Source organism: Salmo salar, chromosome 22, assembly GCF_965601325.2.
Source record: "Salmo salar chromosome 22, fSalSal1, whole genome shotgun sequence".
Taxonomy (NCBI): domain Eukaryota; kingdom Metazoa; phylum Chordata; class Actinopteri; order Salmoniformes; family Salmonidae; genus Salmo; species Salmo salar.
The window spans coordinates 45446200-45464975 of record NC_138312.1 but is presented as its reverse complement, the minus strand read 5'-3'; the positions used below and the strand labels follow the sequence as shown (position 1 = coordinate 45464975).

The 18776-nt window shown below is 42.5% G+C and overlaps 1 protein-coding gene across 1 annotated transcript; it reads left to right on the top strand.

Annotated features, from left to right (window-relative positions):
• Window positions 1-240: 240 nt before the first annotated feature.
• Window positions 241-6024, top strand: mlnl (motilin-like). The gene is made up of 5 exons (XM_045705801.2): window positions 241-327; window positions 1049-1179; window positions 1877-1984; window positions 2183-2291; window positions 5898-6024. The coding sequence occupies exons 2-5, from the start codon at window positions 1060-1062 to the stop codon at window positions 5903-5905; spliced, it is 345 nt and encodes a 114-aa protein (XP_045561757.1). The 5' UTR covers window positions 241-327; window positions 1049-1059; the 3' UTR covers window positions 5906-6024.
• Window positions 6025-18776: the final 12752 nt, after the last annotated feature.

The window sequence follows — 18776 nt, the reverse complement described above, 5'->3', positions numbered from 1 at the left end:
TTGCACTGTTGGATAGAGCCTGTACATAAGCATTTCACTGTAAGGTCTACACCTGTTGTATTTGGCACACGTGACAAATAAACTTTGATTTGATTTGATTCAAGAAGAAAGGCAGCCCGTTCCCATTAAGACATGCCTGTGTTTCCGGGAGCTGGAGGAGAGTGGTTGGTAGATCTGTTGAGGAGCAGACGTCAGAGGGGACAGTAAAAGAGACCGAGGGATGAGGATGGGGATCCATATAAAGAGCAGAGTCTCTAGCAGGGTGACAGAACAACAGGACACAGCCAGTTAGCTCATCACCAGCAGGGACTCACACAGGAAAACAGAGTGGGTAGTACAACAAGTTGGCGATATGGATCTGTCTGTCTCTGTGTCTGTCTGTCTCTCTTTCTCTGTTGGTCTCTCTTTTTCTGTCTGTCTGTTTGTCTGTCTGTCTTTATCTATCTCTGTCTCTATTTGCCAGTCTCATTTTCTATTTATCTCTCTCTCTCTCTCTCTCTCTCTCTCTCTCTCTCTGTGTCTCTGTATCTGTCTCTCTGTATATTTGTCAATCTTTGCTTGGTAAGTCTATCTTTCAGTGTGTATTGTCTGTTTTCCACTTCTTATCTATATCTGCTTGCAGACTTCCCTGCAGCATCTATTTTCTTCTCTTAGCCTTTGCTCTTCTCTCGCTCTTTAATTGAGTGCATACATCTATGTAAATAGAACCATGTTCAGTATCCAGCTATAGATATGAAGACATAAGTGTAGAAAAATGTGTTGAGTGTGGACAGATATGATCTGTTGAGACTTTTTGTTGCGTAACAACCGATGGAAAAAATTATAATAATCCCACTTCTGGAAGGAGTTTACTCACCGTGTGTGTGTTTTTTGTGTGCCTGTCTGCATATGTACGTGCTTGTGTTTGAGTGTTTGTGTGAGCAGCCATCTGTGCAATCAATTTTCTTTCATTACATGATGTTTACATTACACAAGTCAATTGTCTTGGTCAGCATCATTATTCTTTAATGGTCAAACAACATCACACAAACATGTTTGTGTTGGACAGGACTAAGCAGGATGACCATGCGTGGAGTGGTGACGGGCTGTGTGGTGCTGGTGTGTCTGGTGGCCATGCTGGGTGAACGGGCAGAGGGACACTTCTCCTTCTTCAGCCCCAAAGAGATGAGGGAGATGAAGGTGAGAAGCGGGAAGTGAGTCACAGGAAGGGGGGGGACAGATGTGAACAAAACAGCCAACTCACTGGGAAAAAACTGTTTGAATCAACCAAACAATGGGATGACGTTGAATCAACGTGGAAAAATCCGGGATTTTTGTCTTTTTTTCTAACCTAAAACCAATGACAGAGTGACATTTTTTGCTGATTTCATGTTAGTTGATAACTCAACCAAATGTAAATCAAAATTCGATGTTGAACTGATGTCTGTGCCCAGTGGGAAGATACCAGTGTCACGTTAAGAAGGGTGCACTGTACTGTATTTTGCAGATAGAAATGCCATGACCAGAGCTGATATGATTTCTAAAGCTGAGGCATGTCTGTTTTACACAATATTTTTATATCTGTGTCAGACCTGGGTTCAAATACTATTTAGGGTATTCAAAGACATTTGAAAGTAAGTATTTTGATATTTTTGATTTGAAAACAAGTAGTTGAATATTGAAATATATAAAAAAAATACTCAAATACACAATATGAATAAATTCTCCCACGAATTTGAACCCATGTCTATTTGGTATTTGATATAAGTATTTAAAAATGTTTTCAAACAGTAGGCTTTTTCCAGAAATTATTTGAAAATGCTTTAAATTACTTCCAATAGAAGTAGTTGATTCAGACACATTATTTGAAAATATGTGTGTTTGTGTATGTGTTTAGGCCCTACAGGATAAGTTGGGGAGGAAGTACATGGAGCCTCGGTCAGAGGATGGACAGTTTCAGGATGTCACCATCCAACAGCTTCCTGAGGACGATGGTGGAACTCCTGTAAGTACACACACACACACACACACACACACACACACACACACACACACACACACACACACACACACACACACACACACACACACACACACACACACACACACACACACACACACACACGGAGATACAGTATGTGTGAATGTTTTTTTGTTGTTGACTATTTTGTGTTATAAAAGTGTAATAAATGTGTGTGGACAGGGGAAGACAGTAGAGATAAGTGTTCGACTGACAGCCAAACAGCTGGAGCATGTGGCCCCCGTGCTGGAAGAGATCATCCATGAAATGGTGGAGCAGGCAGAGGAGAAAGGTACCCATGACCATAGAGATATAACACATGAAATTTGATGCACATAACAGCCACAACTGTCTGTCATCATGGGTGATTACAGGACATTTACAGCCTGGTTCAAATGCATACAGTACCAGTCAAAAGTTTGGACACACCTACTCATTCAAGGGTTTTTCTTTATTTTTTCTATTTTCTACATTGCAGAATAATAGTGAAGACATCACAAATATTAAATTGCACATATGGAATCATGTAGTAGCCAAAAAAGTGTTAAACAAATCAAAATATATTTTAGATTATTCAAAGCTGTCATCAAGGCAAAGGAGGTTAACCTTTTGCCTTGATGACAGCTTTGCACACACTTGGCATTTTTACAACCAGCTTCATGAGGTAGTCACCTGGAATGCTTGAAGGAGTTCCCACGTATGCTGAGCACTTGTTGGTTGCTTTTCCTTCACTCTGCGGTCCAACTCATCCCAAACCATCTCAATTGGGTTGAGGTCGGGTGATTGTGGGGGCCAGGTCATCTGATGAAGCACTCCATCACTCTCCTTCTTGGTCAAAAAGCCCTTACACAGCCTGAAGGTGTGTTGGGTCATTGCCTTGTTGAAAAACAAATGATAGTCCCACTAAGCCCAAACCAGATGGGATGGCGTAACGTTGCTGTGGTAGCCATGCTGGTTAAGTGTGCCTTGAATTCAAAATATATCACAAACAGTGCCACCAGCAAAGCACCGCCCACCATCACACCTCCATGCTTCACGGTGGGAACCACACATGCAGAGATCATCCGTTCACCTACTCTGCGTCTCATTAAGACACAGCGGTTGGAAACAAAATTCTCAAATTTGGACTCATCAGACCAAAGGACAGGTTTCAACCAGTCTAATGTCCATTACTTGTGTTTCTTGGCCCAAGAAAGTCTCCTCTTGTTATTGGTGTCCTTTGGTAGTGGTTTCTTTGCAGCAATTTGACCATGAAGGCCTGATTCACACAGTCTCCTCTGAACAGTTGATGTTGAGATGTGTTTATTACTTGAACTCTGTGAAGTATTTATTTGGGCTGCAATATGAGGTGCAGTTAATTGCCAATTTCTGAGGCTGGTAACTCTAATGAACTTATCCTCTTCAGCAGAGGTAACTCTTGGTGTTCCTTTCCTGTGACGGTCCTCATGAGAGCCAGTTTCATCATAGCGCTTGATGGTTTTTGCGACTGCACTTGAAGAAACTTTCAAAGTTCTTTACATTTTCCAGATTGACTGACCTTCATGTCTTAAAGTAATGATGGACTGTCATTTCTCTTTGCTTATTTGAGCTGTTCTTGCCAGAATATGTACTTGGTATTTTACCAAATAGGGCTATCTTCTGTATACCACCAATAACCTTGCCACAACACAACTGATTGGCTCAAACGCATTAAGAAGGAAAGACGTTCCACAAATTAACTTTTAACAAGGCACACCTGTTAATTGAAATGCATTCCAGGTGACTACCTCATGAAGCTGGTTGAGAGAATGCCAAAGGTGTGCAAAGCTGACATCAAGACAAAGGGTGGCTGCTTTGAAGAATCTCAAATATAAAATATATTTTGATTTGTTTAACCCTTTTTTGCTTACTACATGATTCCATGTGTGTTATTTTATAGTTTTGATGTCTTCACTATTTTTCTACAATGTAGAAAATAGTAAAACTAAAGAAAAACCCTTGAATCAGTAGATGTGTTGAAACTTCTGACTGGTCTGTATTTCAAATACAGACCAGTGAGGAATAGTCCCCAAAAAACTGTATAGTTACAACAACAAAAAACTAAGTTGAAACGTCACCCTTTCTTTGTTTAGACAAGGTTAAATGTTTTAAATATTACTTTTTGTTTTACCTTAAATATACAGTTGAAGTTGGAAGTTTACATACACCTTAGCCAAATACATTTAAACTCTGTTTTTCACAATTCCTGACATTTCATCCTTGTAAAAATTCCCTGTCTTAAGTCAGTTAGGATCACCACTTTATTTTAAGAATGTCAAATGTCAGAATAATAGCAGAGAGAATGATTTATTTCAGCTTATATTTCTTTCATCACATTCCCAGTGGGTCAGAAGTTTACATACACTCAATTAGTATTTGGTAGCATTGCCTTTAAATTGTTTAACTTGGGTCAAACGTTTCGGGTAGCCTTCGACAAGCTTCCCACAATAAGTTGGGTGAATTTTGGCCCATTCTTCCTGACAGAGCTGGTGTAACTGAGTCAGGTTTATAGGCCTCCTTGCTTGCACACGCTTTTTTCCTTAAGCCATTTTGCCACAACTTTGGAAGTATGTTTGGGGTCATTGTCCATTTGGAAGACCCATTTGTGACCAAGCTTTAACTTCCTGACTGATGTCTTGAGATGTTGCTTCAATATATCCACATAATTTTCCATCCTCATGATGCCATCTATTTTGTGAAGTGCACCAGTCTCTCCTGCAGCAAAGCACCCCCACAACATGATGCTGCCACCCCCGTGCTTCACGGTTGGGATGGTGTTCTTTGGCTTGCAAGCATCCCCCTTTATCCTCCATACATAACGATTGTCATTATGGCCAAACAGTTCGATTTTTGTTTCATCAGACCAGAGGACATTTCTCCAAAAAGTACGATCTTTGTCCCCATGTGCAGTTGCAAACCATAGTCTGACTTTTTTATGGCGGTTTTAGAGCATTGGCTTCTTCCTTGCTGAGCAGCCTTTCAGGTTATGTTGATATAGGACTCGTTTTACTGTGGATATAGATACTTTTGTATCTGTTTCCTGCAGCATCTTCACAAGGTCCTTTACTGTTGTTCTGGGATTGGTTTGCACCAAAGTACGTTCATCTCTAGGAGACAGAACGCACCTCCTTCCTGAGCGGTATGATGGCTGCGTGGTCCCATGGTGTTTATACTTGCGTACTATTGTTTGTACAGATGAACGTGGTATCTTCAGGCGTTTGGAAATTGCTCCCAAGGATGAACCAGACTTGTGGAGGTCTACAATTTGTTTTTTCTGAGGTCTTGGCTGATTTCTTTTGATTTTCAAATGATGTCAAGCAAAGAGGCACTGAGTTTGAAGTTAGGCCTTGAAATACATCCACAGGTACACCTCCAATTGACTCACATGATGTCAATTAGCCTATCAGAAGCTTCTAATGCCATGACATCATTTTCTGGAATTTTCAAAGCTGTTTAAAGGCACAGTCAACTTAGTGTATGTAAACTGTGAACTTCTGACCCACTGAAATTGTGATACAGTGAATAAGTTAATCTGTCTGTAAACAATTGTTGGAAAATTACTTGTGTCATGCACAAAGTAGAAGTCCTAACCGACTTGCCAAAACTATAGTTTGTTAACAAGAAATTTGTGGAATGGTTGAAAAACGAGTTTTCATGTCTCCAACCTAAGTGTATGTAAACTTCTGACTTCAAATGTATATGTATATTGTGCAATGCTTGTTCAAACGTTGTACTATATTGCAAAAAATTTCAGGTACAAAATCAGGTAAAAACACAAATCAGGTATACAGTGATTAAAGTTGAGAAGCTCTTACATGTTTGTACTATCTCTTGTTCTCTCTGTCTCGCTTTCCGCTCCTTTTCTCGTTCGATCTCTCAGCCAAATGAGGAGACAGAAGACCACAGGAGACATCAAAGGTGCCAATATACTATAATTGACCAGGAATACATGCACAGATAGTTTGTGTCAATGATATGAATAAAGGGAAACAATCATTTCAACATTACTTTGCTTGTCTTGTGAAATTGCTGTTTATCCATATGTGCCACACTTACATACCCTATATTCTAGATTGCAGTGTCTATGTAATGTAAAGAAACAACCACTCATTGCTGGTAGTGAGTTAATAGACAACATTCCCTCTTCTTTACACATAAGCATGCACAAATGTGCACGCATGAGCACACACACACACACACACACACACACACGAGCACATACATTTACGTCATTTAGCAGACGCTCTTATTCAGAGCAACTTACAGGAGCAATTAGGGCTGAGTGCCTTGCTCAAGGGCACAGACAGATTTTTCACCTATTCGGCTCGGGGATTCAGACCAGCAACCTCTCGGTTACTGGCCCAACACTCTTAACCACTAGGACACACACACACACACACACACACACACACACACACACACACACACACACACACACACACACACACACACACACACACACACACACACACACACACACACACACACACACACACACACACACACACACACAGTATGTGAGGATGGCCGGAGGGGCGCTAGGCCCCTGGAAGTTGGAGTATTTTGCATTTGAAACAGCTTTTTCCTGCAATCTAGAGCCATTATCATTATGCTTAATTCTATGTAAAAACTGTTAATTTTTCTGCATAGCTAAAATCTAATCATATCAAATTTTATTTGTCACATGCGCCGAATTCAACAGGTGTAGTCCTTACCGTGAAATGCTTACTTACAAGCCCTTACCCAACTGCAGTTCAAGAAATTGTCACACCCTGATCTGTTTCACCTGTCCTTGTGCTTGTCCCCACCCTCCCAGGTGTTGCCCATCTTCCCCATTATCCCCTGGGTATTTATACCTGTGTTTTCTGTCTGTCTGTGCCAGTTTGTCTTGCTTGCCAAGTCAACCAGCAGTTTTCTCTTAGCTCCTGGTTTTCCCCCAGTCTGTCGTTTTCTCGTCCTCCTGGTTCTGACCCTTGCCTGTCCTAACTCTGAGCCCGCCTGACCACTCTGCCTGCCCCTGACCTCGAGCCTGCCTGCTGCTCAGTACTGTTTTGGACTGTGCCCTAGCTATGAACTCTTGCCTGTCCCCGACCTGCCTTTTGCCTATCCGTTGTTCTATAATAAATATCAGAACTTAAACCATCTGCCTCCTGTGTCTGCATCTGGGTCTCGCATTGTGTCGTTATAGAAATAGAGTTAAGAAAATCTTTACTAAATAAACCAAAGTAAAAAATATTATGTTACAATAATGAGGCTATATACAGGACTGAGTCAATGTGCGGTGGTACAGGTTCGTCAAGGTAATTTGTAAAGTGACTATGGATAGATAATAAACAGCGAGTAGCAGCAGTGTAAAAACAAAAAAGGGGGGTGTCAATGTAAATAGTCCGGGTGTCCATTTGATTAATTGTTCAGCAGTCTTATGGCTTGGGGGTAGAAGCTGTTAAGGAGCTTTTTGGTCCTAGACTTGGCCCTCTGGTACCGCTTGCCGTGCGGTGGAAGAGAGAATAATCTATGACTTGGGTGACTTGAGTCTTTGACAAGTTTTTGGGCCTTCCTCTGACACCGCCCAGTATATAGGTCCTGGATGGCAGGAAGCTTGACCCCAGTGATGTACTAGGCCATACAGACCACCCTCTGTAGCTCCTTATGGTCAGATGCTGAGCAGTTGCCATACCAGGCGGTGATGCAACTGGTCAGGATGCTCTCGATGGTGCAGCTGTAGAACTTTTTGAGGATCTGGGGACCCATGGAAAATCTTTTCAGTCTCCCTCTTCACAACTGTCTTGGTGTGTTTGGACCATGATAGTTTGTTGGTGATGTGGACACCAAGGAACTTAACTCTCGACCCGCTCCACTTCAGCTCCGTCAATCTTAACCTCCCTGGGCAAGGTGGGACGTTTGCGTCCCACCTAGGCAACAGCCAGTGGAATCGTGTGGTGCGAAATACAAATACCTCATAAATGCTATAACTTCAATTTCTCAAACATATGACTATTTTACACCATTTTAAAGACAAGACTCTCGTTAATCTAACCACACTGTCCGATTTCAAAAAGGCTTTTCAATGAAAGCAAAACATTAGATTATGTCAGGAGAGTACCCTGCCAAAAATGATCACACAGCCATTTTCAAAGCATGCATATATGTCACAAAAACCAAAACCACAGCTAAATGCAGCACTATCCTTTGATGATCTTCATCAGATGACAACCCTAGGACATTATGTTATACAATACATGCATGTTTTGTTCAATCAAGTTCATATTTATATCAAAAACCAGCTTTTTACATTAGCATGTGATGTTCAGAACTAGCATACCCACCGCAAACTTCCGGTGAATTTACTAAATTACTCACGATTAACGTTCACAAAATACATAACAATTATTTTAAGAATTATAGATACAGAACTCCTTTATGCAATCGTGGTGTCAGATTTTAAAATAGCTTTTCGGCGAAGAGTAGATAGCCCGGCCATCACGGCTAGCTAATTTGACACCCACCAAGTTTGGCCCTCACCAAACTCAGATTTACTATTAGAAAAATTGGATTACCTTTGCTGTTCTTCATCAGAATGCACTCCCAGGTTTTCTACTTCAACAAGAAATGTTGCTTTGGTTCGAAATAATCCATAATTATATTGAAATAGCTCCGTTAGTTTCGTGCGTTGAGGTCACTATCTGAAGGGTGATGCGCGGGCGCATTTCGTGACAAAAGAATTCAAAATATTCCATTACCGTACTTCGAAGCATGTCAAACGCTGTTTAAAATCAATATTTCTGCGATTTTTCTCGTAAAATAGCGATAATATTCCAACCGGGCGACGTTGTATTCGTTCAAAGAGAGAAAGAAAAAAATGGAGTCCTCTCGTGCACACGCGCTCCAGTGTCAGTGTTCCCTGCCTGACCACTCACAAACACTCCTGCTGTTTTTCGCCCAGACTGCAGAGCTCTTGTTCCACTTTCTGGCGCCTTCTTAGAGCCAATGGAAGCCTTAGAAAATGTCACGTTATAGCAGAGATGCTGTATTTTTGATAGAGATGCCCTAGAAGGACAACAAATTGTCAGACAGGGCACTTCCTGCATGGAATCTTCTCAGGTTTTGGCCTGCCATATGAGTTTTGTTATACTCACAGACACCATTCAAGCAGTTTTAGAAACTTTAGAGTGTTTTATATCCAAATCCACTAGTTATATGCATATTCTCGTTTCTGGGTAAGAGTAGTAACCAGTTTAAATCGGGTACATTTTTTATCCGGCCGTGAAAATACTGCCCCCTAGCCCCAACAGGTTAATGGGGGCCTATTCGGCCCTCCTTTTCCTATAGTCCACGATCAGCTCCTTTGTCTTGCTCACATTGAGGGAGAGGTTATTGTCCTGGCATTACACTGCCAGGTCTCTGACCTCCTCCCTATAGGCTGTCTCATCTGTCGGTGATCAGGCCTACCACTGTTGTGTCGTCAGCAAACTTAATATGTTGGAGTTGTGCTTAGCCACAGAGTCGTGGGGGAACAGGGAGTACAGGGGGGGACTGAGCATGCACCCAAGGGTCCCCGTGTTGAGGATCAGCGTTGCAGATGTGTTGTTGCCTACTGTTACGGATACAGGTATCCTGTGTGTGTGTACCTCCGTACCTTCAGGCTCTGATCAGGCCAAACAAGGGCACTGCGTTCATCCACCTCTGGCCTGCTGGCCCCCCTACCTCTGCGGAAGCACAGTTCCCGCTCAGCCCAGTCAAAACTGTTCGCTGCTCTGGCACCCCTATGGTGGAACAAGCTCCCTCACGACGCCAGGACAGCGGAGTCAATCACCACCTTCCGGAGACACCTGAAACCCCACCTCTTTAAGGAATACCTAGGATAGGATAAAGTAATCCTTCTAACCCCCCCCCCCCCTTAAAAGATTTAGATGCACTATTGTAAAGTGGTTGTTCCACTGGATATCATAAGGTGAATGCACCAATTTGTAAGTCGCTCTGGATAAGAGCGTCTGCTAAATGACTTAAATGTCTGCTAAATGACTTAAATGTATTTGTTTTCTTTCCTTCTGCCCTAGTCACAGGTGTCACTCATCAGTCGCCAATCAGTCACCACTGAAGACACACCTGCTCCTTTTCCGTTACCCAATCACATCCCCTTTCCCTTGGTTTAAAAGTATCCCAATCAGTTCTCTCTGCAGATCTTGCTTTTGCATCTACCTGTCACTTTGTCCATTATCGTGTGTTGTGTTGTGTTGTGTTGTGTTGTGTTGTGTTGTGTTGTGTTGTGTTGTGTTGTGTTGTGTTGTGTTGTGTTGTGTTGTGTTGCATGACTGTTTTTTTTGTTGGTGGGAAAAAGGGATAACCAGCCAAGTCGCCCATGGGCCTACATTACCCGTAGGAAAACAGTGTCTAAATACCCTAGTTAAAACTGGGCGGACCACCCACTATATTTTTGGTTAGTTAACTAGCTGTTCTTAAAGCAGGCTAGACTAGCTTAGGGGTTTGTTTGGATATTTATTATTTATTGCCTTGGGTCCAGCTCAGCCCCTTTTCCCCACACCCCATTTCTGTGTGTTTCAAAAAAACCTGAAGTGTTTGATGGTTGATTTAGGTTGTCTGTGGTTTTTAGTTCTCACTGTTACTTTTTCACTGGTGTGATTTGCATGAGATGTTATGGGTCTTGTTTCCATCCCCCTAGACAGCAGGGCCAAAGGGGTTTGTAACATAAGTGGGGGCTCATCCGGGATACTGTCTTTACTGACACCCATGCCGCTCGTGCAAATTATTGTAGTGGTCTAGTTCAGTGTTGAGCATCACTGCTGGGAATAGCTGATGTAGCATTAGAATTTGCTATTTGTTGGCTCTTGTGTTTTACTGGTAGATCAAAATGGCTACTTTTGATTTGAAATCCTTTTTGGAAAACCCTACGTGGGAGGTTTTTGACAAATGTCGTAGAGTTGATTTACAGAACCTTGGTTGACCATTATTGTGTATCGATTCCGCAGAGTGTAGGTAAAGCGGAGGTTAAACAACTGGTGTTAAATGTTATGTTGGAAGAGCAAGTGCTTGTGTTACCGCTGCCTGAGCCTACTACTCCTGTAAGCCCATTTGGTGTCTGAGAACGAGGGCGAGGCTAAAGCTCCAGCCACATTGCCTCGTTTTGATCCACTCTCCCCACTGTCAAACGGTGATGCCAGGAGGGATGTCCGTTCGACACAGTTCCAACTGGAGGTGGAAGAGAGCCCAAATTAGGCTAGGAAATCTCCAGTTGGAGATGTGTTAAGTTGAGGCAGAAAGAGAATAGCGGCATTTGGAGATGTGTAAAATGGAGGAAGAAATGCGCCAGATGGAGCTGGAGGCAGAGACAGCGAAGCTAGCCTTCGTTCCTGTTGTGCCTGTTAGTGAGCCGTCCTCCAGCTGTGTCTTCCAACACTTTTGACATTAGTAGGCAGATTGCCTTGGTACCTTTTTTCAGCGAGTCAGAGGTTGACTCCTATTTTTGTGTTTTTTAACGTATAGCTGTAGCATTGAAAAGGCCTGAAGAGGTATGGTGCCTATTACTTCAGTGTAAATTAACTGGTAAAGCCCAAGAGGTTTTGTCCGCGCTACCTCCTGAAGACAGTTTGAATTATGAAGTGGTCAAAGCTACTGTTCTTTGCGCCTATGAGCTTGTTCCTGAGGCATACCGACAGAGATTTAGGTCTCATAGATAGTCTTCTAGTAAGACTTATGTGGAATTTGCTAGAGACAAGGGAAATATGTTTGATAAATGGCATGCTGCTAGCAAGGTAACTGATTTCAACTCTCTCCAGGAGTTAATCTTGTTGGAAGAGTTTAAAAATTGCTTACCGAACGCATTGTAGTATACCTAAACGAACAGAAGCGTCTGTTGGCAGACGAGTTTGTGTTGACGCACAAGAGCGTGTTTTCGGCTCATACTGAGAGTAGAGCCACTGAATTGCCTACTTTTAGCCCTAGTCAGCCAGCAGTACATCAAGCACGCCAGAAAAATGAGCGTCCCTGTTTCTATTGTCATAAGATGGGACTTATGATTGATTGCTTCCTGCTAAAACGCAAACAAGGGATGCCTCTTCGTGCCAAGCCGCCAACAGGTGTTGGGCTAATTCGTACGGTTGGGAGGTCTGAAACGAAACAGGTGCCTCAGGGTAAATGTAGTTTGAAAATCCCAGTCCCAAACCGCAGTTGTTAACTGTTCATCTTCGAGGGGTTTGTTTCCCTAACGAATGACGAAGCGTCTCAGCGTCCGGTTAAAATCCTTAGAGATACTGGTGCGGCGCAGTCGTTTATATTGTCTGATGTGTTGCCCTTATCCGACAACACATACTGTGGTTCCAGTGTGTTAGTTCAGGGTATTGAAATGGGTTTTGTGCCATTGCACTTTGTGAATGTACACTCTGAGTTAATCAGTGGAATACTCAGAGTGGGGGTATGTCCTATGTTGCCAGTAAAAGGTGTGACCTTTATAATGGGTAACGATATTGCCGAAGGAAAGGTGGTACCCGTATTGGATAAAAGTGACCACTCTCTCTCCATTGAGCTGGCACAGAGTTATCCGCATATCACCCAGAGTCTCAGGGTGCGCTTGAACGTTGGCATCAGACACTGAAGTCTATGCTACGTAAATATTGTTTGGAATCTGAGAAAGATTGGGATGAGGGAGTTCCTCTAGTTTTGTTTGCTGCTCGTGAAACTGTACAGGAGTCCCTAGGGTTCAGCCCGGCTGAACTAGTGTTTGGTCACACAGTGAGAGGACCAATGAAAGTCCTTAAAGAACAGTTTTTTCCCAAAGAGTTTTTTGCGGGAGATGAGAATGTGTTGGACTATGTTAGTCGCTTTCGTGAGCGCCTACAACAAGCCTGTGCTCTCGCAAAGGAAGCTCTGTCTTCCTCACATAGGAGTATGAAAAGACAATATGATATGAACAGGTTGTTTCTCGTCCACTACAGCCAGGTAACCAAGTACTGGTGTTATTGCCTGTTCCAGGATCTTCACTGTCAGCTCGTTTCTCTGGTCCTTATTTGATTGAAAAGAAATTAAGTGAAACTGATTATGTGCTTCAAACTCCTGATAGAAAACGCCAATCTCGTGTGTATCACATTAACATGTTGAAAGCATACCACACCCGACCCATCACCCAGTTGGCTAGCTCAAAAACAGCGGCAGGTACTACTGTCTCCTCTGCTTCTGCTGCTATGATAGTGGGCTGTCATATTAATGATGTTGATGAAGATGGATTAGAGTTGCGCAATACTCAGCAGCAGTGTGTTAGATTTCCCAACTCAGAAATGCTGCTCTCTCTCCAGTCAGGTCTGGTTTATTTAACAGACGGATAGGCTGACGATATTGTGAGGCTACTACACAGTTTTCCATGTCTCTTTAATGACGTTCCTACCCGCACAAATGTGTTGGAACATGACATTAATGTTGGAAATGCTGCCCCATCAAGCAACAGCCATATCGGGTCAATGCTTCTAAGAGGAAGATAATGAGGGATGAGGTGAGGTATTTGTTGGAGAATGACCTGGCTACGCCAAGTTCAAGCCCTTGGAGTTCTCCTTGCATTCTGGTTCCTAAACCTGATGGTACATCCAGGTTATGTACGGATTATCGAAAGGTAAATTCTGTCACCAATGCCAGATTCACTCCCGTTACCCAGACTGGACGACTGTATCGACACTGTTGGTGCTGCTACTTATGTAACTAAGTTAGACCTCTTAAAAGGTTACTGGCAAGTTCCATTAACCTCACGAGCTTCTGAGATTTCTGCCTTTGTGACCCCAGACAACTTCCTACAATATTCGGTCATGGCTTTTGGGATGCGGAATGCAGCAGCCACTTTCCAACGACTGGTTAACTCCATATTAGCTGGCGTTCCTAATTGTAGTGCCTACCTTGATGATCTAGTGATTTATTCGTCTGCATGGTCAGATCATGTTAACCCCTGTGCGGCCTCGGACATCCAGCGAAAAATCATATCGCCATTAGCATAACAAAATGTAATAATTAAAAAAATAAATACAAAAATTCAAATTATATCGTTTTATAGATACACCTCTCCTGAATCGAACCACATTGTCCAATTTCAAAAAGGCTTTACAGCAAAAGCAAAACATTAGATTATGTTAGAGGAGTATATCGTAAAAGTAGCCACATAGCCATTTTCCGACCAACCACATGCATCACAAATAACCAAAAAACAGCTAAATGCAGCACTAACCTTTGACAATCTTCATCAGATGACACACCTAGGACATCATGTTACACAATACATGCATTCTTTTGTTCGATAAAGTTCATATTTATATATAAAAACAGCATTTTACATCGGTGCGTAACGTTGACTAACTATTTTCCCTCAAATGCATCCGATGAAACAGAGCTACAATTTACTAAATTACTATTCGAAAACATTTTTAAAATGTAATATTGTCATTCTAAGATTTATAGATGAATATCTCTTGAAAGCACCTGTAATACCAGATTTAAAACTAACTTTACTGGGTAATCATACTTTGCGATGAAAGGGGATGCGATACTCTGAAAAATAGGCTAACGTTACATGTCAGCGCCATCTTGGAACAATCACATATCACATCTAGTCTTGTATACTATTGTCAATAATCCCTTACCTTTGGTTGTCTTCATCAGAAAGCACTTCCAGGAATCCCAGGTCCACAACAAATGTATTTTCGTTCGAAAAAGTTCATCCATTATGTTCCATTAGCTTGTTCTTGTTAGCGCGTCTGAAGGCTGATCCAAATCCTCCGTCGGGCGCGGGACAGCCATTTCGACAAAAAGCATTTTTTTCCCATTTAGGTTCGTTCAAACATGTCAAACGTTGTTTAACATAAATCTTCAGGGCCTGTTTCAACAAGAGAGCCAATAAGATTCGAGGGGGACGATTGCATTGTGTTTCAAAACGTTTCGAAAGGGGAGGGTAACCAGGGGCGCCGGCGTCATAATGGTTATGACCCTCTCCGTGTGACCACGTTCCACAGCGTCTCATTCATTCAATTTTAACAGTAGAAGGCTCAAACCAATTTGTGAAGACTGGGGACATCTAGTGGAAGCAATAGGAAGTGCTCAATGAACCATAGCTCACAGTGTGATTAATAGGCAACGTGATGAAGTTGAGTTCGCAATTCAGAATTCCACTTCCTGTTTCCATCTGTCTCGGGGTTTTGACTGCCATATGAGTTCTGTTATACTCACAGACACCATTCAAACAGTTTTAGAAACTTTAGGGTGTTTTCTATCCACAAGTATTAATTATATGCATATCCTAGCTTCTGAGTTTGAGTAGGAGGCCGTTTAAAATGGGCACGAATCTTTTTCAAAAATCGCTTTAGCGCCCCCTATCCTAGGGGAACGCCAAGTTAACTCTCTAAGGGTAGTATATGAGCGTTTGGCAGCTGCTTCTCTAACCCTGAATTTGGCAAAGTGCGAGTTTGGGAAGGCTACTGTTACCTATCTCGGCAAAGAGGTCGGCCATGGACAGGTGCGCCCTGTTGATGCCAAGGTCTTGGCTATAACTGCATTCCCCACACCTACCACCAGATGAGAGCTATGCCGCTTTTTAGGGATGGTTGGCTACTACCGTAGTGTTTGTACAAATTTCTCTGCAGTAGTTGCTCCATTGACTGATTTGCTCAGTCCGGCTAGATCGTTTGAGTGGTCCCCTGATTGTCAGGTAGCTTTTGATACTGCTAAAGCACTCTTATGTAATACCCCTGTACTTGCTGCTCCGGATTTTGATCGACCGTTTCAACTTGAGGTAGATGCTAGTGCCAGAGGTGCTGGTGCTGTTCTACTGCAGCAGGACAAGAGTGGAGTGGATCATCCTGTGTGTTATTTTTCTCGAAAGTTTAACAAATGTCAGGCTAACTATGCAACCATCGAACAAGAAGCTCTAGCTTTGTTGTTAGCTCTGCAATACTTTGAAGTATATATTGGTTCCAGTGCCCTACCAGTGATAGTATATACTGACCATAACCCCTTAGTGTTTCTCCACCGGATGTACAACCAGAACCAGCACCTTATGTGTTGTGCGCTTATTGTGCAGAATTATAATTTGGAGATCTGCCACAAAGGGTTCTGAAAATGTATTGGCAGATGCTTTGTCTCGTGTTTAAAAATGATGATTTTTGTATGTCTCATTAGGTTGCCTTTGCGTGATAAACTTGTTGATCTTCGTTGTAAATACTTCAGTCGCAATCCTTATAGGGTTGCTCTTTTAAGGGTGGGAGTGTTACGGATATAGGTATCTTGTGTGTGTATTTGTTTTCTTTCCTTCTGCGCTAGTCACAGGTGTCACTCATCAGTCGCCAATCAGTTGCCACTGAAGACACACATGAGATATGTTACAGTCTCGTTTCCATCCCCCCTAGACTGCAGGGCCAAAGGGGTTCGTAACACCTACTCTTACCACCTGGGAGCGGCCCATCAGGATGTCCAGGATCCAGTTGCAGAGGGAGGTGTTTAGTCCCAGAGTCCTTAGCTTAATGATGAGCTTTGTGGGCACTATGGTGTTGAACGCTGAGCTGTAGTCAATTAACAGCATTCTCACATCCTTTTGTCCAGGAGGGAAAGGGTAGTGTGGAGTGCGATTGAGATTGTGTCATCTGTTGGGACGGTATGCAAATTCTGGCATGGTGTTGATGTGAGCTATGATCAGCCTTTCAAAGCACTTCATGGCTACTGACGTTAGTGCTACGGGTCGGAGATCATTTAGGCAGGTTACCTTTGCTTTCTTGGGCACAGGGACTATGGTGGTCTGTTTGAAACATGTAGGTATTACAGACTCGGTCAGGAGAGGTTGAAAATATCAGTGAAGACACTTGCCTTTGTAGTCCTTAATATTCATCAGACGAGCGTCAGAGCCATTGCAGTAGGATTTAACTTCTCTAGGGTCGGTGGGACGAAATCGGCAAAAAGGCTTTACAACGAAAGCAAAACATTAGATTATGTCAGCAGAGTACCCAGCCAGAAATAATCACACCCATTTTTCAAGCTAGCATATAATGTCACATAAACCCAAACCACAGCTAAATGCAGCACTAACCTTTGATGATCTTCATCAGATGACAACCCTAGGACATTATGTTATACAATACATGCATGTTTTGTTCAATCAAGTTCATATTTATATCAAAAACCAGCTTTTTACATTAGCATGTGACGTTCAGAACTAGCATACCCCCCGCAAACTTCCGGTGAATTTACTAAATTACTCACGATAAACGTTCACAAAAAACCTAACAATTATTTTAAGAATTATAGATACAGAACTCCTCTATGCAGTCGCTATGTCCGATTTTAAAATAGCTTTTCGGTGAAAGCACATTTTGCAATATTCTAAGTAGATAGCCCGGCATCACAGGGCTAGCTATTTAGACACCCACCAAGTTTAGCCCTCACCAAAGTCAGATTTATTATAAGAAAAATGTTATTACCTTTGCTGTTCTTCGTCAGAATGCACTCCCAGGACTTCTACTTCAATAACAAATGTTGGTTTGGTTCAAAATAATCCATAGTTATGTTCAAATATCCTCTGTTTTGTTCGTGCGTTCAAGACACTATCCGAAGTGTAAAGAAGGGTGACGTGCACGACGCGTTTTGTGACAAAAAAATTCTAAATATTCCATTACCGTACTTCGAAGCATGTCAACCGCTGTTTAAAATCAATTTTTATGCCATTTTCCTCGTAAAAAAGCGATAATATTCCGACCGGGAATCTGTGTTTTAGTACAAAGAGAGAGAAAATAAAAACATGGGGTCGCCTCGTGCACGCGCCTCAGTCTCATAGTACTCTGACCGACCACTATCCAAACGCGCTAATGTTTTTCAGCCAGGGGCTGCCTCGACATCATTCAGCTTTTTCCCGGGTTCTGAGAGCCTATGGGAGCCGTAGGAAGTGTCACGTTACAGCAAAGATCCTAAGTTTTCAATAAAAAGAGTCAAGAAGCTCAAGGAATGGTCAGAGAGGGCACTTCCTGTACAGAATCTTCTCAGGTTTTTGCCTGCCATATGAGTTCTGTTATACTCACAGACACCATTCAAACAGTTTTAGAAACTTTAGGGTGTTTTTTATCCAAAGCCAATAATTATATGCATATTCTAGTTTCTGGGCAGTAGTAATAACCAGATTAAATCGGGTCCGTTTTTTATCCGGCCGTGTAAATACTGCCCCCTAGCCCTAACAGGTCAATGTTAATCCTGTATTGACGCTTTGCCTGTTTGATGGTTCGTCTGAGGGCATAGCTGTTACGCTCGTTGATGGAAGGATTGGACCATGGTAGGCATACATCTTAATTTATTAACTGAACACCGAGAAACCAACAGAATACAAACGAAACGTAAAGTTCTGGGCTGCTCACAGGCAGCTAACCAAAAACATGATCCCACAAACAACAGGTGGGGAAAAAGCTGCCTAAATATGATCCCCAATCAGAGACAACGAAAGACAGCTGCCTCTGATTGGGAACCATATCAGGCCTACCTCGAAATAAAGAAACTAGTATGCCCACTCTAGTCACACCCCGACCTAACCACAATAAGGGATCTCCAAGGTCAGGGCGTGACAATAGCGGGATTTCTTAGAAGCATACGGATTAGTGTCCCGCTGCTTGAAAGCGTCAGCTCTAGCCTTTAGCTCGGTGCGGATGTTGCCTGTAAGCCATGGCTTCTGGTTAGGAAATGTACATAGTCTCTGTGGGGACAACGTTGTCAACTCACTTATTGATGAAGCCGGTGACTG